The following is a 21,847-nucleotide window of genomic DNA, read 5'->3' as shown; positions in this document are numbered from 1 at the left end:
TTCGATACAATTTATATGTCCCGAAGCACTGTCACTCAAAACAACCAGTGTGGGGTTGACTAAGACGTGACGATAAAGAAAAAAATGAAAACAATAACGCTAAGAAGCAATTTAGAGCCATTTGCGTTAAAAGTTACAAATAAATAGTGCGCACACAATTTATTCTGACATTTCGCAATCCTATATCTGGCTATAGCGTCATGAAGATGTGTAAGAGACAGTGTGAGTGTGCTGCAGTTCTATTTCCAGCGGCAGCTGAACAGGTAGGCTCGGCATCTGGATCTCATGTCGGACAAGTCATCAGATGACAATCGTTTTCAACGTGTGAGTACCAAACCTTGACTATGATAAACACTCTCTCAGACGCTCAGTCAAGCATCTCGGAAAGTAAATTCAGAGACATGGTCAAAACGAGCTAAAAAAGAAAAAAAGAATATCTCTAGCCCAAATAACGAAGTCAGTCTTTCACGCAGAGAAACATAGAGCACACAGTTATGGTGGCGCACTGTACATGGCGGAGGCCCACGCTATGCTTTCCTTGGCTTCGTTGTCTATTGGCTTTATACGGTCGTGACAAGGCACGTTGTAGTTTCTTTAGAAGATAATGTGAGTTAACGGGACTTAAGGGCTTAGTGATTTCATGTTATTTTCAATAAAACGAAAATAAACATACAAGCCAACTCAAAGGGGTGGTCTTGAGCATATAGCCTCTTTTCATGCTTTCCTAAGAAGAGAATGAATTGCAGCACGGCTATACTGCTTCCCTGTACATGTGAGCCTCCTTACGTTTCACTCACGAAAGGCGGGGTATTATTGTGCCAGTACTTTTGCGTCTCATAAGAAAAAAAAAATAATAAGACATGATGGACGGAGAAGCGATTTCTTTTTTTCTTTTTAGGGATGTAGGAGCATGAGAATTTTCTTTTTGGCTTTTTTTGTCTCACGTGCAGTAAGACCGCTTAAAATTGCCGCGCACTTTAGTATTTTAAAGACGTTTTACACTCACAGTCAGTTCAACGTAAGTCCCACGTTTCTTTGCAGATAGGGGAGGCACGCGGCATCGGGATGGCAGGCATCGCAGCCTTTGACCACCGCGGTAAAGCGGGAACTGTCGGTCACATTACGTGTCCCGCAGTAATGAGTGCAGAGACAAAAGCTCAACACTCTGCTCAAAAAGTTAGACGACCGGTCTCTGTCGGAAGAGAAAATCATCCAACATAAACGTGACTCAACATTGAATGACAACACCATGACAGCATTATTGTGCTTTTGCAATGCACCGGTCTCTCCTAATCGTGGATGATGGCATGGAAGACGACAAATCCCCAAAATACACGCAATGAACCAGCAGCTCGAAACAAAGCGATATCAAAGAGCCGCAGCAACTTCATTTGGACGAAAATAAAAAAAATAATATTATTACTAACTCATGGTGTCAGAGCGTACCTAATCATACCATGTACCAGTACAATTGTAGCCGAAGGGAACCGTGAGACGGATCCATCAATGAAGGCTCAATTTTGCGCCTACGAATCACAGAAACTGTCAGTTATACGACCATACCGCAATTACAGCGCGATTCCACTCATCGGCCCTCAAAGTACAGTTGCTTGATAGAGGCGACATTGAGCACAAGATCTTATAGCGCTGTTTTCTTCATTGCAATAACTGAAAGATTAGTGCTATCGCGGGGCACGCAGGCGGACACTGTGATTAGATCTTCGTAACCCTTGTTTGTTTGTCTTCACAGGCATCCCATGCAGATGGCGCGTACTTCTCAAGAAGTCCTGCTGATTTTCACCTAATTCCTTGTCTGTTCGAACTATAGCAAAATCCACTAACTTGTATACATGTCGCCTAAACAGTGTACGGAGGCCAATCCATTGGCATTTAACCAGTGGAATAGGAAATAAATTTCGTGGCTTTTTGAAGTAGAAACGCAGTAACAAGAGTGACCTAACTAGAAATAATCAAACTTACTTACCATTTACTTTGCTGGACAAAATAGGCAGAGTAAAATCTAACATAGAAATATTTTGCGGTTATTTCAAATAAATACGCTCTTGTTTCTGACCACACGAAAACTAACGAAGTGCTTAAAAGAATTATTTGCAGGGTCATGAAATGCAAAAAAAAAAAAAAAAAAACGATTGCATTAAAATTTAAAAGCCAGGTTAAGAGTCACCACAAAAGAAAATCATCTAATAAGACGCGGAGCCGTTTCTCCGGCAGCGGGACGTCCGCCACGGGGACAGGAACATCGCACGTGACTAGAAGAAAATTGCTCAGCGAATCTTAATCCGCAAAAAAATTAAGGCAGTAAATTACCTGAGGCGAAATCCGTTGTCAGCGCGCTCCTATTTCAGGGGCACGACCAAAAGAAGTCGTCCTGCCACGAGCACGGCCTCTAGATTCATGGATCGACACCGGACGAGCCTTCGACTCACCCGCCACTGAACGCTCATGGATAGAGCCAAGCGTCCACACCAACTGAGCACTTGATCCAGCGCTGCGCAACTCGCTGGTTGGGGCGACACGTTTGAACCCCGAGCCAACTGAGTGGTTATTTCAGACGTTCGCTAGCGCCCTCTAGCCCCACTTGTTATAAAATGATTGGTTGTAAAAAGCCTAGGTGACATTCGGTGCGTCGTGAGCGTCAGCTGAGGGCTGCCGCGACTGTTTTGCTATGTAAAGTAAACAAAGAAGTATTTAAACAGCTACCCGTTTATGAACTGCAGTTTACAAGTTCCAAATTTTCTTGCTATCGCCCGCAGAGTGCGCGACACAAGTTAAGAAGTTTGTCATCAGTGCTACTGTACGATGCAGTTTCCGTCCACTTTCGCTCCTTTTGTGTCCAAACATGCTGTCGTAAAATTCGTCGTTTCAGTTTGGAGCTGTGCCCCCGGTTTCTGACGCTATTGTCAGGTCCCTTCTAAGCTTATCTGCCTTCGGCGACTTATCTCTGGAGAAAAGTGTCCCGCAACTTTGATCATGTGGTACAGCGCTACATCGCGACTGCCCTGTGAGTATTCTTGGGTCGGAGGTGCCTTTCTGTCCATTGGCGGACCTGATTCCTGTCACATAGACTTTATAGAGTGTGCTTGGGCATCGAAAGCTTGCGTCAATATATATTCAATCCAGATCTAGCGCTGCGACATGTATTTAAGGGCGCTCGACGTTTACCTGCTTCGTGTTTTGATCTTGCTCGAAAAGTTCGATACAGATCCAATTTAGATGAAACTGCGCGTGTGACAGCAGCATTAGTCTGCTTGAGTTGAGGTTTGCTTGGCGCGCCAGCTAAGCTCAATGCACGTTGCTCAATAAAAGGCCGCTGTACGAACGTTTTCTGTACATGTTACCGTTCTAAAAAATCACGTATTTCGGCTTTTAACTCGAAAAAATCGCTGCTCAGAAACTTAATAGCGTGCTGCTTCGATTTCCAGGCCGAGCCACGGCAGCGGGCTACCGCCTGTGTCAGACAACGGCGGCAAAGCCCGAGTGCGGCTCGCGACAGCCGCGACTGTACGGGCAGCCCACGGCCGCCACACACCCGCATCTACTTCGCGAAGGCGAGCTTACACCTGGCCTGACGCGGCAAGAGTTCGCCGACAGGCGGCAAAAGCTCATCGATGACATTCTTCAGTTGTGTGCGGTCTCTGGGTCTCCGGGAGCCAGGACTACAAAAAACCACGCAGTTGTCGTCCTCTCTGCTACAAAGGCATACATGTCCGACAAGATCCCCTACCCATTTCGTCAGAACTCAGACTTCTTGTACCTAACTGGCTTCCAAGAGCCTGACAGTGCCTTGGTGATTCACACAAGCGCGAATCAGCAAGAACCGAAGTCAGTGATGTTTGTTCCACAACGAGATGCACATGCTGAGCTTTGGGATGGACCGTGTGCTGGTCCCCATGGTGCTGTAGATCTTCTGGGTGTAGACGTAGCTTACGAAATAGGAGAGCTTGAAAGTTATGTTGGCAAGCTGCTGAAAGCAAAGTATCCTACGACCCTCTGGTACGACAATGCACCTAGCCGACCTGAAGCAAGTAATATCCTCAGGCGGCTTGCAGACACCAACAAGAGCAATGTGGCAGTAGAGTCCCCTCGTTTGTTTATACAAAAGCTACGGCTCATAAAGTCTGAGGCAGAACAGCAGCTGATGAAGCAGACCTGTAGGGTAGCCTGTGAAGCCATGATGGAAGTGATGCGAGCATCTCATGCAGGGGTGACAGAGGCACAGTTGCATTCAAAAATGGAGTTTGAATGTCGTATACGTGGTGCACAGCGACTCGCCTATCCACCGGTTGTTGCCGGAGGTACGCGAGCAAACATCATTCACTATGTGGCCAACGACCAACAAGTTCTAGGTGGTGAACTTGTGCTAATGGATGGAGGTAAGTGTAACACATGGTTAGCATGAATTGCTAACTGGGCAAGTGGTACAGAATCACATTATAAAGCTGTTCTGGATCCACAGTGTTGAATGAAGCAAGATGCTGCCATTTACTAGTTCACTTACGTTACATCCTTTCATTGTAGAAGTTCTCTTTCATAGAAATGTTGGTACCAAGGCACCACTTTTGCACTAGACACAGTATACTATGTCACCTTGTTCTAATGACAATACACATGTGCATGTCCAAATGTGCTATGATCCTTTATCTGAAGGAATTTAATCTTTCCTCTAGTAAATAAACTGTTTTAATATGCAGAAATTTTATGCAAAAATCTGTCAACACACTCGTGTAAGAGCAGAGAGGTAAGTAATCGTAGGCTTTATTGTCACTGCACTGTTTCAGTGCAACTCAGCAAATCCATCTGGAGACCATTAGTTCCAGCTTCAGTGACGACTACTTTTCTTAACGCCTGTGGCTGCATAACAGGGCAAGCAGGCTTAATAGGTCACAGCAGCGGCATAGTAGTTGTAGTAGTAATAATAGGAAAGAGAAAGAGCATTGTGTCATTTGCCAGTCATCACCTGATCACCCGAGACTGTTGCGCGTGTCTGGTTAAATTTAGGCCCTGATATCCTTCCTCCCTATAAATACATGTATGTTTTGGTGGCTAGCTGCTAGAGCACTAGTGGCGTACTGTTTATCACAGCTACTCAAGCAACAAATATCGCCTCCCAGGTGCAGCTTGCATACAGCTCCATTTTCTTGCTCTCATAATTGCCATGCTTCTGACAGCTGCATCAGCTTTGAATGACAAGTTAGAGAAGAGGAAACATCTGAAGACCAATGCAGTCACTGCTGGATGGCTCATTGTAGAGGGTAACTAATTTAAAAAAAGACTAATATACAACGCATGACATTGCTTCACACAAGCCTTGGTACATGGAGCTAGTGCAACAAGGTGCATGTGCGCTGAAGAAGCTAATGGAACAAATTATCACAGTGAGGCCCAAATTCTTTAAACCAAGCTTGCAGGCTTGGTTTAAAGGCAACTGGTGACTTGGATTAAAGGTGACTGGCAGATGGCGCAGCTTGGGCCCTTGGACATCTGCTCCTCTGATAAGCAGAACAAACAGGCAACCAGCTCACACTTTGGGTGGATGCACTGGTCGCAGCTGTTGCTGAAGCACTCGCTGCAGTAAGTAATACTGAGGAACCAGCACAGTATTTTGCAAGTCATCTGCTATGCCAGGTGCTTCGAAATTTACCACAGAGCGGTGATAGCATTTCCGCTTTAACTTTGGACAGCACTGTATGTATTTTGGTTGTCTTTGGCAGAGAAAAAAGTATTGCTGGGCTCTATGCAATATGGTTGGCACACAAAATGTACTGCATTATGATAAGTGGTTGCAAGAAATGAGAGTATCTGTTGTCACAGTGCAATTAATTTCACAGTCTGGATTGGTGTCTTCCTTCAAAGTTCTGCACGTGCTAGATTAATCAACATAAAGAGCCCTAGCATCCCGGTGATAGAGTTGTGTTAAGAAAGAACGTTAGGCACATGAAAAATAACAAAGTATTGTCTGTGCAGGATGTGAGCTTCATGGTTATAACAGCGACTTGACACGAACATGGCCTGTAAATGGCCAGTTTGAGTCTGGCCAGCGGGAGTTATATGAACTGCTTTGGGATGTCCAGCAGCTACTGCTACGAAAATTGGAGGGGCCAATGTCACTTGATGCCCTGTTTCACGTCATGTGTGCCCAGCTTGGACATCGGCTACGAGAAGCCGGCATTCTGTCACCTCGCATTTCAGACACTGAGCTTGTGCAGGTAAGAGCAACCATTCGCTTATATGACCCTGTAAAAGACTGCAGCAAGTTACTGCATGAGTACTTTTTTGATCTGGCATCTGTTTTGCAAAGCTATAAATGCTGTCTGGTATTACTTTTCAGGTTAAAGTGGTGAACATGAAAAGTGGTAAACCTTAATTGTAGAAATATGTTGCAATTTACCAACACTTCTCACCATCGATGAACATTTCCAAACATATGTGCGAAGTTTATCACATGCAGATAACTTTCACATTTCTTGTTTAGCTTTTCTCTGTATTTCTGTGCTCATTTATATAGTGTAAATATAGTAGCTTCCTCTGCAGTACTGTACGAAATGTGCCTTAACATTGTGTGAACATAAATCACTGTTTATCACAGTGTAGCGTGGATGTTGCACAGATAACTAACAGTGTTGAAAGCTATTGGATCACTCACCTGGCATGACCTAGGTGCTACTGGCAGCAGTAGTCACATTGAATGAATTGCACAGACTTGTCAGTTTCGTTAAAATACCGTTATGTGACATGTCTTCAAACAGCCTCATTATATTCACTATTGTACGACATTCTGCTGGTGACCCATAAGGCATCGTATTTTATAGAACAAACACTCTTACTGAAACTTGTTGCATTAGCTGTTGCAACACGTACATAAATCTTAAACAAGTACTGACACATATTTTTGTTGTAGGAACCCTTCCACACACTTCTCACACATAGAAAATTTACATTGGCAAGCCTAAAGGTTTTAAAACATGTGCAAGATATTTTAATGTCATACTGACATTGTTCACAAAATGCCAGATCTGGAGTCATTAACATTATTGTGATGTCAGGACATGGTGCAAAATTTGCTGATGTAGCAATAAGGATAAACTATAGTACTTGCAGGAACTGAGTGAGCCAGCCTATTTATTATGATGTGATGATGCATGCACTTCCTGGGCACCAAAACCAAGACTGACTGGTAAAACCAAGTATTACAGTAAATTATTTAGAGCATTCTAGTGCTTGCCAGTATTTATCAGATAATAAAGCATTCGGACCTTCAAAGCTAAAAATGCATTGTCTGTGCTTCCTCAACCCCCTCTTCCATGCCATGGATTTGCTAGCAGAGTTCATCCATGTGTTTCTGGTAAAAACGGCCAAGAATGAGCTTTGCTCATTGACTGCATGCTTATTACAACAATGCCATGGACGATTTGGTTTCATCTCAGTGCTTTGTCCCGATTCTGGTAGATGGCAGTACACAATCTATGGGGCAGTTAAAGCAGGAGTGAATTTAGTCTGGTGGAGGAAATGGAACATGTTGCAATCAGAGTCTAAAAATAATTTGTCCAATTTTGGTCAGAATTTGAAATAATAGAATGGTACGGAAGGGCTGAAAGGTGTTCTGAACCATTCCACAGTTTTGGTGAAAAAACACGAGTCTGCAGATGGCATAAACTACTGTGAACGCCTAAGCCAAATTTTGCAGCTGTGTGGGGAGCTCGCAAGCGGAGAGCGAAGTCACTTTTTTCTCAAATGCTTGCTTTTCAGTAGAAGCCTGCTCCTCACTCTTTTTCGGACGCTTTATTTCTTAATGTCTTAATTTGTTTCTTAATGCTGCTGCTATTGGCCACTGGCTGATATCGATTAAGAAGGGTGTTTGGATCAGTGTGCTTCTATTACTGTGTATATTTATTAACATAGTTTAATAAGCAGGCTGATGTAAGCAAGAATCTGCTTTTGAGTTTCGTTATTGCGCTACTGGAAGAAGCTGACTATTGTCTGCTCACGCTTGGCCGTGGCCACCCGCGTAGGAATTAAACTGTGGCCACCATGTTTATCAGTGTAGCTATCAGGTCTCACTAATTTCAACTATTTTTGAACACTCAGCTAGCCTCGAACCACGTGAAACTTAAGGCGAGACCACATGCATGCTCGCAAGCATGCACTCTCTCCTGAGCACTCCTGGTTAGATGCCTTGGCAGACCTCGCTTCGTATTGAGCTATTGATAGCACTTCAAAATGTGCGAGTTGGATGTGGCTACTATCCGTCTGTCAAGCTGGTGCAGGACAAAGCTGGCCCGCACCACATAGCATGGCAAGACTGGAGAATACGAGCGCGAGCGCACACTCAAGCCCTGTTGTGCACAAAGCAAACGCTGCACATACACACTGTAGTTGCATGTAGCTGTAGTCTGTTGCGTAGCTTAGATACCACGGCCTCCATGGGGTGCTGCAATATCCAATGGCTGAGCACACATGGCTCGCTGAAGACATTCACGCCTGGCGCGTTGTAGGCGCCAAAATCAGAAGTAATGGCTTCTACATGAACATCCAAAATCAAATTTGAACTGCACGCCGCAGTGACATTCAGTAGGCAGAACGTTGTGGGCATGCCCATCGGTGTAGCCTTCACAGTGTAAGTGAAATACAAACATCACTGCCAATAAGTCCACTATTGCTGAATGCACTAAGTACTTTTTGCAGCAAAGTATCTCTGGAATAGTCTATTTTAACTTCAAATGCATTCCTCAACTTTGATAAAGGTGGTTTGGGGCCCCTATAAAGGTGAGACCTTACAAAGTGTATTTAGTAATGTTAAGAATGACTTGCCAGAACAAGTAACCTGCTTAGACACTTTTGCCGAAGAAAGCGGCCAGATCTATAACCCTGATTTGGTGATTTGATTGCCCAGTTGCATCAAATTGGAAACAGTGGCACAATTAGGTCCCTTGGCAACCTTAGATGTCACAAACGATGTTATCAACTACACTGAGGTTAGAGTAGGTTTTTGTGTAGGCATCCTCTAGGCTACAGCATACACAGCAAAGTTGTCATATGTTGGGTGAATGCTGCAGCAATAGGTTTCATTGCATTTGCTCAGCTCAAGATATTCCACTTAGCATTTATCGTCAGACTTTTCCTTTGCAAGCAGTTCTGGGACTAAGTGAACTGTGAATCTGAGGGTTGCTTTTGATAACTTGGCAAGTTGTCATTATGGCCACAATAGTGTATGGTTGGCAGTACCCACAGTTATAGGTCTGAAAATGTGGGCTGCCATTCTAGATGTGCTATAGCAGAGTTGTACCTGACACTTAGCCACATCTCTTGAGCAACATTTTGCACTGTGACTGTGCCTTCTCTGTGTAGGAAGCCCATAAACTCTGCCCACACCACGTCGGACACTACTTGGGTATGGACGTCCATGATACACCCCTGATCCCTCGCAGCCTCCGTCTTGCTCCAGGTTCAGTGCTTACGGTGGAGCCAGGTCAGTCATGCTCCAAGTTTATTGTTGCATCTATACAGCATACAGTTGTTAAAGTGACTAACAGCATAATGTTTGGCAAGCGTCCTCAAATTTGTGGGTTTCATATTAAAAAACATCTACAGGGTATATATCGGGCACTACATTTTTATAATCAGCATTATAGAAGAAATGTTTTGTTTTTGTTTTTACTCAAAAGCATCCTAATGGCTGTCTCCTTGACATGGTCAAACATGTAGTTGTGAATTTTGTTACATTAACCTTTTTGTACGTAGCAGGCATCTGTTCCTGCCGTTTTACCATACTTGGAGCATGAAATATTTTAGCATTCCTCACTGCCATCAATGTGGTGAAACCAACATTGACATTGACATGGTCAGAGCGTGGCAGCAGAAGTGTGCCACACTTAAATGTTGTCTGCACTTCTAAGAGTAGCCGAAGCCCATATCTAGCCAAGGCTTTGATATGTAGGTTCAAGGCTTTTGAACTTGCAACTTTAGACAGTGTTTAAAACCAAAACAAATGGTGTAAACAATGACCTTTAATGTTATGAAGTATAGTTAGAAATCCTTGCCTAAATGTTTAAAATGTTGGTGGTGAAAAGTCAACACAGAACATATATTTTACAAGCGTGATGAACTCTTAGTATTTTGTTTTTAAGTGACAACACATTGAGGACATTTGATGTTTTTCAGTGTGCAGTTGTCTTTGTGCTGAATGCTGGCCCTGTTTACTTTCTGTCTCTGCTTCAAAGCCCCTTCTCCCACATCGTTTTTTATTGAAAGTATTTCAGCTTCTTAATTGCAGATTTAAAAAAATGTAGTATAGAGCCCTTGCTATGCTGTGCCAGCAAACCAGCCAAACAGGTGAAAAGCTGAACGATACTGACAACTATTTGCTGTGCATGACATACGGCATCTAATGCGATACACAGTGGTAGAGCGAGGTATGTCGCTGGATGGAGCCAACATGTCGACAAGGTATCGTCAGGGCGGCCCTGACGAGGACAAATTCGTTTGTCAGAACATTGGCCCTGTAAACTGTTCTTAATCACTTCAATCCTTCATCTTCCTGTGAACTGTGTTGTCTGTATAGCTGCTAAAGGTTGCACAAATCTGACACTTCTTTTATGCGCCATGTTTGTTTTTCAGGTATCTACATACCCGACAGCAACACTAAAGTTGCAGAGAAATTTCGTGGAGTGGGCATGCGCATAGAAGATGACGTACTTATGACCAGCAACGGACCGGAAGTGCTGACCGAGAGTTGTGCTCGTGAACCAGACCTGCTAGAGAAACTTTCCAGTGGTTTTCCTTCAGAGGTGAAGAGATGAGCGCCGCACTCATGACTCTTTCGATGTGTGCCTGCTCTGAGAAGATGCCCAGTAGGACTTGTAGAATTGAATAGACTCTGGCGAGATGCGTGGCTGGACCAGATTCAGCGCTGCCTCCAGGTGCCGACCCTCGATGCACGTGGCATTTATGTCTTCTTCCAGAGCACGCAGTGCCGCTTCTTGGCAGACAGCCACAACCTGTTCAGTGACGGGTTCATATTTACTCACCGAACAGTCATCAGTGCCAGTGTGCCATTTTTAGGCCTTTGACAACCACAACAAAACTCTCCCTTAGTTACAAAAGAAAAGTGTTGTCAAAGAGGGAAACAGGAAATTTCAGCACTGCAAAAAGTTCAAAAGGAGGATGCGGAAACATGGGGAGCTGCAACAGCAACTGTACTACAGTTCCAGCAGCAGTTCCATCAGCAACTGCACTACATCTTCCACCAACACCCTGAGCAGGGATTTTTCTATAGTTGCACTGACAGTGTCCCTGGCTGCTGATGTTATAAAATTTTGGGCATGTAGGCAGCAAGCCAGAGTAATTTACAGTATCATAACTAGTTACTTAGCTGTTGGCAGAAATTTGCATCAAGCATAATATCAGTGTGCTAAAAGGCAAGCTTTCATGCTTTTTGTTGTGCACCTTCACAGTGTATTCCAGTATGTGTGGCAGAAAGCTTGAGTATGGTGGCACTCTTTCAATGTCTGCAAGTTAAGCAGTCATTTAGTGCCAAATGCTGCCATGAAAGCTTTATGCAGTGCTGCAGCTAGCAGTGAGATTAATTTTAAAGTACTATGTCTTCAAATTTTAACACAGTGGTTCTGTGTGTCCTCATGGTGTGCCTTTTAAAATACTGCATTCTTGCAAAAGAATAAAAATGGCATTGTTTCACCCCACAAGTAACCATACTGTATCTCCTTTGTGTTGGAGCTATGTGAACAGCTCCAGCATTGTCATCTGAACAAAATAATAATAAAAAAAAACAGCTTACTTTTACAGGAGTAAGCACACCTTCCAAGGACTTCTTACAGTGGTGTCATACAGCATTCGATATAACATGACATGACTGACAAGTCCTCACAACTAATTGTTTTACACACAAGTAAACTATAATAAGTAGTTACTGTATAAATGTCCTTAAATACAAAAGGAAAAGAAAAATAAAAATTCTGCTGGGCCTGATGCACAATGAAGGCTGCATCACAGCTTTCTCTATTTTGTTTCTTCAAAAAATTTCAACACCAGCTTCATTTACAACATTCCATAAGGAGACACTGAATTATTGACAGAAGAGAATGTCTCGTATGTCTGGCCTCATCACTTAACATTCTTAAATCTATAAATTATTATCATTATCTGTGCACCTTGCGCTCATTACTCGCTGCGACTATGCAACCCTCACGCAATTTTTCAGACCATTGTTACCTGCTGTGGTAGCTCAGTGGCTATGGCGTTGTGTTGCTGAGCACGAGATCATGGGTTCGACCTCGGCCACAACAGCTGATGGGGACAGAATGCAAACACGTTCATGTACTGGGTGCACGTTAAGAACAGCATGTTGTCAAAATTATTCTACAGTGACTCGTAATCGGATCGATGAGCAAAACGAGAACAAGGTCAAAGTGGGAGCCAACATTTCGACAAGTGGACTTGCCTTTTTCAAGGCGACATATAGGATCATAGTTTTGGTGTGTAAAACTCCACAATCTCTTTTAGACCCTAGTTTTATATATAATGGGTGTCCCAGCTATAATGCATCAAGTTTTGGAAAGAAGTGAAGCCTTCTATGTAGATGAAAACAACCGTATGTTGTTAGCAGCAACCCGAAGAAGTTTTTGTTGTTCCTAATTATGATTATTAACTTTTATATTTATGGTAGTTATGTCTACACCACCATATATATTTGAGTATGGGCTGCACTCATGTAAGAACTGTATCGTTGGCTATGCAACCCAAAAGCGTAAAAAAAAAAAAAGGCGCTGACCACACAACTGAAGAGAAGGTTAATGCAGCTTGTCTGCATGCTCTTGGATTCTATGCACCGTCTTCGGACATCGTTGTGAGAAGCTTTGACAACACCATAGAGGGTACCGAAGATGGCTGTATCATGAGTGTGCAGTCGAATTGGACCTGAGTATGGCCCCAGTGTAAAGGCCGCACATTGTCAAGATTGTGATAAAATAGTGCACCTCTTACACAATATCTTTCAGAACACACATTTGAAAACTTCAAATTGCGCATGACTGTTGATAGCATGATGAAGCAGCCCGCGTGCCCTATTTTAGAGGTAACCTGCCATGTGTGCAAAGAGTGGGCATGCCACGATGGTGTGGCATCATCAGTTACCTTTCCTCGCGTTTAGTACTGGAGGTTGCATCATCTCGAGTTTCGGAGACGCATTGAAGCGAGGGGCAGATGAAGCATTCACTCCCCGCTGCTGCCACTTTTCATGCTAGCGCTGTCCCACTGTGGGTGACACTACCGGCTGCGGGGGCAGAATGGACACGAAAGCATGGCTGGCTTCGCTTTGTACCGCCAACGAGCAGATATCTTCGGCACCGCATGAATTCGTCTCTTTAGTCGCCGACCCTCAAGTTTAACAAAATGAAATTTTTTCTTATTCCAACTTGCTTTCTCCGATAACTCGGAAAACTTTTTTTGTGGCCCCTTTCGTGTAAGAAAAATCCATTGGAGACGGTACTTGTTTGTATAAAAGGTCCAATTTCAATATAACAAGGTTTCGATGTAACGAAGCAAATTGCCGATTTTACTAACTTGGTTATATCAATGTTTAACTGTACAGTAGAACCGCGTTGATACGTTCCCATTAAGTATGTTTTCCCGGCGCCAACGTTCGCAATCAAGGAAGCAAAAAATTATCAAATAGAGTTAGTAAATTTTGACAGGTTCATATGTTCCTGTTAAACACGATTTTTTGGCACCAATGTTCAGTATGTCACCAAACTGTGACCGTATGACACGTTTCCCAGCCACTAGATCCCATGTAAACAAGAAAAGGTGCGAGGCGCATCAGAAGCGTAGCGCATGCTTTTAATAAGGTGATAACCGAAACGCTCCGCCATTTCCTGCTGCAGACTGCTGTAGCGAAGTGACGCAGCCGTTAGATATCAGACGCATCAGCTCACCCGGGAGACGAAGATGAATGGGGATGAGCTCTGGCAGGGGCAAGTCCAAATCCGCAGATACGACGACGAGAGGTAACATTCCAACAACTAGGTTTATTCACTTGGTATTTTACCTTAAGTTTACAATGTACAAAGATATCTACAAACAGAACGATGCCATACCCGTTGTCGTCAGCCTGCCTGACCGGCCTGGTCTCCCGTGGTGAAGTTACGCCGTCCGCTGCTGTCTACTTGCTCACACCTCAAAACTACCCCAAACTATTCCTTAAATAAGTTTACACAGCATCCAAGGAACACATTTCTCCACCAATGGGCTATTTCATTACTCCGACCAATCAGGCAGGCCGACATCATAAAATAAGCGTCGGAGTTTAACCCTTTCGCTGTCACGGACGTACCGGTACGTCATCGCGCTTCCCGCCCACAGTGTCACTGACGTACCGGTACGTTCTCTATCGTGCGTTCAAAATTTCGCGCCTGAGCGCAAAGCTGGCGCTCCTGGAATTGGCCACGCCATCTGTTGACTCTTTCTACAAGTTCGTACGTTCGCCCCGACCTGTGTTAATCCATGTATTGAAGAGTACGGCGCGACTGCCACTCCCCACTTTCTCTTTGCTGAGTGGCGCGGTGGCTCTGCGTTCGCTGGATCATGCGTCGCGCGCGTTTGGGTATGGGTTCAAGGGTTGTTCTGCCATCTCCGCTGGTTTGAAGGTTCTTATTTTTCTTCTGTTGGTGTGTCTGCTACGGCGCGTCAAGTTCAGGCGCACGTGCCGTTGCCTCTCCAAAAAAGGTGATTCGATTGCTGCTTTCGCTCTGTCGCCGCACCCTCGCTTCCGACTTGCAGCAGTAAACGTAAAGCCCTTCGAACTTTATTTAGCCTTTTTCCATCTCCCTCCGTCTTCTTGATCACGCAACGTCCCATTTCTCTCCGTTGTGCGGGCGACTGAAAGCGCATCATCCCTGCGCGCGGTTACTTTCAGGTGGCTCGGCGCGTGGGACCTTCGTCTGCTCATTGGAGCGGTGGCTCAATTCCGATTCAGAATACAAGCCGAGCTCGTATTCGGACTCGGACAGAGTCGCATGCGAGGAAGAGCGTTCCGCATCGTCAGATTCGGATGTTGAACAGATTTTATAGTCAGGCTGATGATGATGATGATGTTTACTAACAACAGCTGCAGAACACTGAAATGTGCATATTGCATTGACTATGTTATTTGTATACCAATCATAATGAAAAATAAATTGCTATGTTCATTCCCTGTTATGCTCGTTCCCTGAAACCAAGCCGACACTGGGGGTGCGTCACGGCCAGAAAGGTCCGACAGCGAAAGGGTTAAGGGGCCAAGAAATGGTCGCGTCAACACTCCGTACACAAAAGCACTCTGACCATAACTAATCAGCTTTTGACAGCCGAGCGTGGGAAGAGGAAGCGTCAGGTGCACGTGTGACGTCAGGCGCGGCGGCAGCAGCAGATGCCCGCAGCGCCGTCGCGGTTATTTATGTACAAAGGTTTTCCCCCGCGTCGAGGAGCGCACAAAATTCCCGGAAAGAAAGCCAAGAGGCCCGCGGTATACTCTTTTCATGACACTGCGATAGTGCATGTTTTCTGGCCATTAGATCCCACGTGAACAAGAAAAGGCGCGAGGCACGTGCGATCGAGAACAGTGTATAGCCGCCGATCTCTTGTGAAAATGACGGCATGCACAGTTCTTATTCTGCGACCAGCATGCCGCATTCACAGCACGGCATCAAACCTATTGCAATAAGCATCTTCACCTATCAATTTTACAGCACGTGGAGTGTAGTGCCATTCATAGTGTACTGCATGCTTTTGGTAAGCCATATTCCAAATGCACCGCTATTCCCTGCTTCAGGCGGCGCAAAGTTGCCATCACGTTTCGCTTCAGCGACACCGGCGTGGCCTACCAGCTCGATTTCGTTTCGGTTTCCCATCGCCATCTTAAAACACCATGCAATAGGAAGACAACAAAATGCCTCTAGAGCCGCCGGAGCATGACCAGCTCAACGCGCGTCAGCATCTCGTGCCACAACGATCCGCCTGACGCTTCGCATTACGTCAGTGATAACAATAGTTGAGCCCGTCAAATATTTTGGTTATTTTGGATCACACATTCTTTCTCACGGCTTCTTTCAAAACATATGAACGAGGTTCTACTGTATATACTTAATTGAACATGGAATGTTTCAATAAATGTAAGTTGTTAGCAGCACTCCCATTTATCTGTGTGCCTTACTCTAACCTTGTCCTAAACGCACCCCACCATGGTGTGTAAGCGGAACGTCTGGACGACTTTTTTAAACTGAATAGCTTTCTTTGCCTCTTTCATCCATTTTTGTGGTTGACAGTGGTCTGACACAAAGGTGCCAAAGAAAATGACGCATGTTTAGCACAACTGAGTTGCGAGAAGGGGGTGAGAGGGGGGGCTGTTCACATGAGCTTGTCTGATGGTTTCTGCACAATTAAAAAAAAAAAATAATTTTTCGTGTTTTCTTTTAAATGCAGAAAAAAAATGCCACACACGTGATAGTGCACTGCAAACAAATGAATTTGATGTTTTTGAATGTCTAAAACATCATATTGACATATCTGCCGTATGTATAATTAAAATGATAGTTAATTAATAGTTATATAGTGTAACACAAAAAATACTGAATGCTTCTTCAGGCTGCTGCTAACAACATATGGTAGTTGGTTCCATTAGCATAGAAGGTACCTTTGTTTTCTTTTTATTAAAGTTCGGTGCACGGTAGCAGGGACATCCTGTACATTCTCTGCCCAAAGATGAGATGCATGATATAAGTGGTGTGCTTACCTCTGCACCAGAGTAGCCATTAGTTTTACGTGCCAGGTCTTCAAGATCAACATCATCTCCCAAAGGCTTCTTTGAAAGGTTCAGGTGCAGAATTTCCTTTCGTGTGTCAATGTCGGGCAGTGGCACATACACAATGCTGTCCAACCTTCCCGGTCGCATAAGGGCCTGAGGAGAAGGTTGTGAATCGCACAGCATGAGAAACAGAAAAAAAAAAGAAGAATGTGGTTTTTGCAAATCGATAAATGGTTAACTGCCTCCTCAGATCCAACAAAAGCTTAGTGGTGCAACGCCTTTTAAAGTCTGTTCTTACTGTCTACCGGTATTCTACAATTCTGAAAAATAACTTGTTTGACCAGGCTGCACAAGTGCACACTCGCATCACCACCTCCATATAAGTAGATGGAGAGAGTATTTCTCAGGTTCGTTCAGATAGAAGTGTAATTTGTTTTCCTTAACACGTAGGTGCAGGCTTGACAACACATGGTGGTTTCTCGCCTTTACTTTTCATCCTGGATTGCCACGTTATCTGTGGCACTTGAAATGTACAACACTTATTTTTCATTGTCGGTGACGATGTAGCAGTACATCTCACACAAAGTATTAATTTTCTTGAAAACCAGTGGCAACAAAATAATTACACTCTTGGCATATCAGGTTTATTCGATTCAGCCAAGTTTCTCTGCACCTATTAACGGTACACTGCACCTGAGCCTTCAATTCCCCGAGGTGCAGTGGTGCACCCTGCACCGTCGTGCTCAATTGAAGGGGTTGTTAAGACCGACCAGCTGCAGTACAAGTTTGCCAGCCATTTACGCCAGCGGTGGTAACCTCATCTTGGAACGCCGCCGCCAACCTCTAGCCACGGCGTGACTAAGTCGACTTTGTGTCGGGAACAATGCGCGCTCCTCCACTCTCCGTCGCTTCAGCTAGGATGCGTTTGACGAAGCAGGCTTTGTGCTGAAACCGCCACCGTTACGCTCTAGCCTCGTTGCCGTTGCGAGTGAAGGAGTTCGACGAAGCAGGCTTTGTGCGCAACACAACAACGCGGACCTGATCTGCTACGGGTGGGGGAGTTGCCGCGGGAAAGCCGACGAAGGCTCCTTCTCATGCGCTTTTCGAGACGCCAGACAATGGACCACGGTGGAGGCCCCTGTGCGAGGTCCGCTCAGGAATTTAAAGGCGACGGCTGTTCTGCAAAGGTCGTCGGCCCTCGAGGCGGCACTGAAACCTGTGCAACACGTGTATGTGAGCCCGCCTCCTCCAAAAGGGCGGGTCATCTTCAATGACATCGAACTATGACGTCGAGTGGAGTGCTTATAAGCAGCGATTGCCGGTTGCTAGTGGGTGCTCGTCGTCGTGAGCTGGGTGCTCGTTGTCATGCTCGAAATGTACTCGTGAGCTGTGTGTTGTAAGCTGTTTGCTGTATGTTAGTCTTGCCGGCTCCATTTGGGAGTCACGCTAGACTGTCGATGTATGTCTTGTCTAAGATGTAAATAATGTAAATAAATCCTGTTCACCGAGTTCCTCTCTACGACCGTCAACTCCTACAGGGTGCAAGGCAAGTTGCCGCCACGGTGCAGCGCATCCTTGAACCTTGCAGTAAGTGGGTGCAGCTCGGCACGCCATAAATTGCCACCTGCGCCTTTTTGTTTGTGCTGTGCACCTTTTCTGAATCTAACAAACCTAGTGTTGCCTACATCTAGCCTTATGTTGCACCAGATTATTTTAGCTTATCAGTCACGGTTTAACATTGAAGATGATGAAAGCTGTGGTCCACAAGGGTTGACACAAGGAATAAATAAGGGAAAACACGGGGAATAAAGGACAGTGGTCTTACAGAGTGCCAAGTCAAATACCTGGTCAATCATGTCTGGACGGTTTGTAGCTGCTACTAAGATGACATCTTGCAGTTTCTCTATGCCATCCATTTCTGTCAGCAGCTGGGCAATGACACGATCCCCAACATTGCTGCTGCCACTTGTGCTGCACGAAAGTCAACAACATTAAGCTTAATTGCTGAAATATAGTGACAATAAATAAACTTTATTACATTAAACAAATTTTAACTTTAGCAAGCACCAGTTTGGAACCCAAGTCTACAAACACTGGTTATTGTAAAACTTGTTGCATGTGTGATGTGATTAGTTGATTCATTCATTTAACTGAATGTCTCAAAGTAGCACCTGGGATGCGAGAAACATAACAGAGAGCACCAACTTTTGGCCACCTGGGGTTTTCTGAATTGCATCCAAATTTAAGTATGTGGGCCTTTCTGTATTCTGGCCACATTGTAGATTTGCCGTATTTTTGGGGTTAGAAGTCGCACTTTTGTGTAAGTCGCAACCCTTACTTTTCGCAATTAAAAAAAAAATTGGTATATGTCGCAATGGTATATAGGACACACCAATTTTAACTTGATTGGCGTAATGAAACAATGCACGCATGTACACTCATTGTGAAATGCCGAACTTACCCACTTCAGCGCACTAAATTTCCGCAAAGAAAATTTTTGAGCTGCAAATTCTAGCAGAGAAAAATCTTAAGCCAACACTCCTTTTAGGCACAGTAAAGCAATATTTACTGCAGTTCACTTGAAACTATTAAAGCCCTGGTTGTCCGACACTAAAAGGTCAGTTTGGCCGGCAGCATTGAAGGGTAATCGTTGTTGGCCTCTGAATAACTTTTACGCTATGTTGTAGGCACATCTTCAGGCGTTGCCTCTGCAGTGCCTAGAAAAAGCTACCGGAAGCTGGAAACAGTGAGACTTATCGTGCAGACAACTGATGATGATGGTAACCAAGTAGTGCTTATTGTAATAGGTATATCTCAGCGAACACAACGTAACAGCAAAAAATTGAGGCACCCTTTAGTTATTCATTGCATCAGTTTCGTGGGCACCTTTTCTTTAAAAAAGTTGTAGTTTCACCCAAAAGGCGAAGCACCGACTGCGATAGCAAATGAGTGGACAGCTAGCTATACGAAGTAGTGATAGTAGTTTTATTGGCCTTGTAAACTTGTAAACAAACACATATTAACTAAATTAACTAGCATGGCATCCTGCACACGTAAGTAAACATGAACACATGTCACTCTATGACTGCAGAAACTCGCGGTTTCGCATCAATGCGAACTAAGCCACGAAAACACAGCGCATGGTGGACTCTTGTCCCTCCCACAGATGGCTTTCAACATACTGTGACCCGGGCGGCCACGTGCACCCACCTGGAGTAGAATGCACCCCCCCTCCCTACCCTTCCCCTGGATCATTGCACTGGGCAGAAGACGGTGCGCTTCCTCCCCACTTTCCTTGCTTGGGTGCGCGAGATTGAGCCGCGATCGTCGGCTCACCCTCACACACTTTTGCTCACACATACAGCGTGCAGCGATGATTTTATCACCTTGGACTTTATACGGAACCTCAAGACGACAGCAGAAATGCGCCTGGGGTGTCCATATAATTGTTATCGCAATAAAGAAACTAAACTAAAATAGCAAAATATAGTGCGACCTCCTTGAAGGTGCCTGTATCATGCTGGTGGATTTCACTGCTGCTACCTTATGGCTGCAGCCATACTTAGAGTCCCTGTATATGCTCCTACACAGTGACACTAGCAGGAGCTAACATCTGTACCAATGGCCACTCCACTAATAATACAATTAAAGGCTCAATTTCTTTTAGAATGCTGCCGCACACGGTTTCTTGTACTCAAACACACACGCACACATTGGTCGCACCAGCACACACGCTTTCACACAAACGTAAGTTGCAGCGTTGCACAAGATGCACTGGCAAAAATCTTGGAAAAAAAGAAGACTGCTAGCTATGCACCACAAAAGATGGTAAGTTTAAGTAGCTGTTCTTCTGTTGCATAACGTAAAACTATTCCAATCTGCTTTTATTCCAAATCGACCATTAGCCCTCCAAGATAAGTAAGAATGGTTCGAGTCCAGCCCATATGGGCGAGCGCCACGCCCAGATGGGCTGAGCCTGAGCCATTTTGACCTATCAGGGAGTGCTAATGGCCGATTTGGAAGAACAGATTGGAATAGTTTTATGTTATACCGGCCCACGTGCTCCAAACCTTGAAGCTAAATTGAAGAATTGAAGTGGTCCTTCTATTGTAACTCACTGCTCCAAACCTTAAAGCACAAGTCTCATGGCTGCTTTACACAGATTTGAATCACTAAGGCAGCAATAGTAGGCAGACAACATGGCTTCCAAAGTGTGGTGCATACTATATTTTCACAAATAACCCACCACCACACATAGCCTGTGCTTCCATCAAAACTGCCGAAGAAAGAAAAAGAAACTTGCACATATTGCTTATGCAAATATATAACCATATTTAAGATAAAATCTTTGCATAAACAAACTCATGCAATCGTCTGCATGATGCAAATCTAGAGAAACACTTTTGTGCACTCAGTCATTACTGCTCTCACTATTGCTCTCCACAGAAATGAAACATGGCTTTATGAAAATTAGTGGAGCACCATGAGGCAGAATTTATGCCTATCAACCTTGTACTTCAACTTAACATTGACTGGCTTCAATTGCTTGGGCTGAACTTTTTATGCATAATATATGCAAGGAGATGGTATTTTTGACAAAAGCTGTCAAGAATTGCAATGCCTTGCTATGTTGAAGATTCAGCGATGGGTCATGGATTGGCTTGCCAACATACAATCGGAAAAGGAAACAAACTGAAGCTGCATCTGACTTTCACTAAAGCCTCACATCAATCGAAGCCGTGGAAGTGTGCGGTGAAAGCTGCAACCCTTAGGTGTGTTGCGGAAGATCCAGTTATGGGTCATGGAATGGCTTGGGAACATTACAACTGGAACAGGAAACAAACTGAGGCTGCATTTGACTTGCAATAAAGCCACACATCATTTAAAGCCGTGGAAGTGTACATTAGAGTGCAACAAAATCCATGTTGTGAATCAGGTATAAATTGTAGAAACAAGCATAGGTTGCTACCTCAACATCAAGAGAATGGTGCAGTCCAAACTCTGCTCTTGTAGAAACTGCAAACAGGCCAGCTT

General features: G+C 44.4%; 3 protein-coding genes across 4 annotated transcripts in view; 1 reads left to right on the top strand and 2 right to left on the bottom strand.

The window, feature by feature from the left end:
• LOC126535848 (uncharacterized) overlaps nt 1–2,598 on the bottom strand; it is a 70,512-nt gene extending 67,914 nt beyond the window's left edge. The window contains exon 1 of one of the 2 annotated variants that reach the window (XM_055073495.1): nt 2,329–2,598. The gene's annotated coding sequence lies outside the window, so the exon portion shown is untranslated. The remainder of the gene's footprint in view (nt 1–2,328) is intronic. The other variant, XM_050182682.2, reaches the window with a different exon arrangement.
• A 45-nt stretch (nt 2,599–2,643) lies between these two features.
• Nucleotides 2,644–10,905, top strand: LOC126535847 (xaa-Pro aminopeptidase 3-like). The gene is made up of 5 exons (XM_050182681.3): nt 2,644–3,022; nt 3,444–4,394; nt 5,986–6,227; nt 9,367–9,487; nt 10,636–10,905. The coding sequence occupies exons 1-5, from the start codon at nt 2,992–2,994 to the stop codon at nt 10,815–10,817; spliced, it is 1,527 nt and encodes a 508-aa protein (XP_050038638.1). The 5' UTR covers nt 2,644–2,991; the 3' UTR covers nt 10,818–10,905.
• Nucleotides 10,817–21,847, bottom strand: part of LOC126535846 (ATPase family gene 2 protein homolog A-like) — a 30,033-nt gene continuing 19,002 nt past the window's right edge. Inside the window, exons 12-14 of the mRNA XM_050182680.3 lie at nt 18,658–18,784; nt 16,802–16,966; nt 10,817–11,015 (exon numbers count right to left, since the gene is read on the bottom strand). Coding sequence (XP_050038637.1) covers nt 10,827–11,015; nt 16,802–16,966; nt 18,658–18,784 — 481 coding nt within the window. The 3' untranslated portion in view covers nt 10,817–10,826. The remainder of the gene's footprint in view (nt 11,016–16,801; nt 16,967–18,657; nt 18,785–21,847) is intronic.

The sequence above is a fragment of the Dermacentor andersoni genome, chromosome 4 (genome assembly GCF_023375885.2).
Source record: "Dermacentor andersoni chromosome 4, qqDerAnde1_hic_scaffold, whole genome shotgun sequence".
NCBI lineage: Eukaryota > Metazoa > Arthropoda > Arachnida > Ixodida > Ixodidae > Dermacentor > Dermacentor andersoni.
Note: the sequence above shows the minus strand (reverse complement) of the source record. Positions and strands in the feature narration are given on the sequence as shown.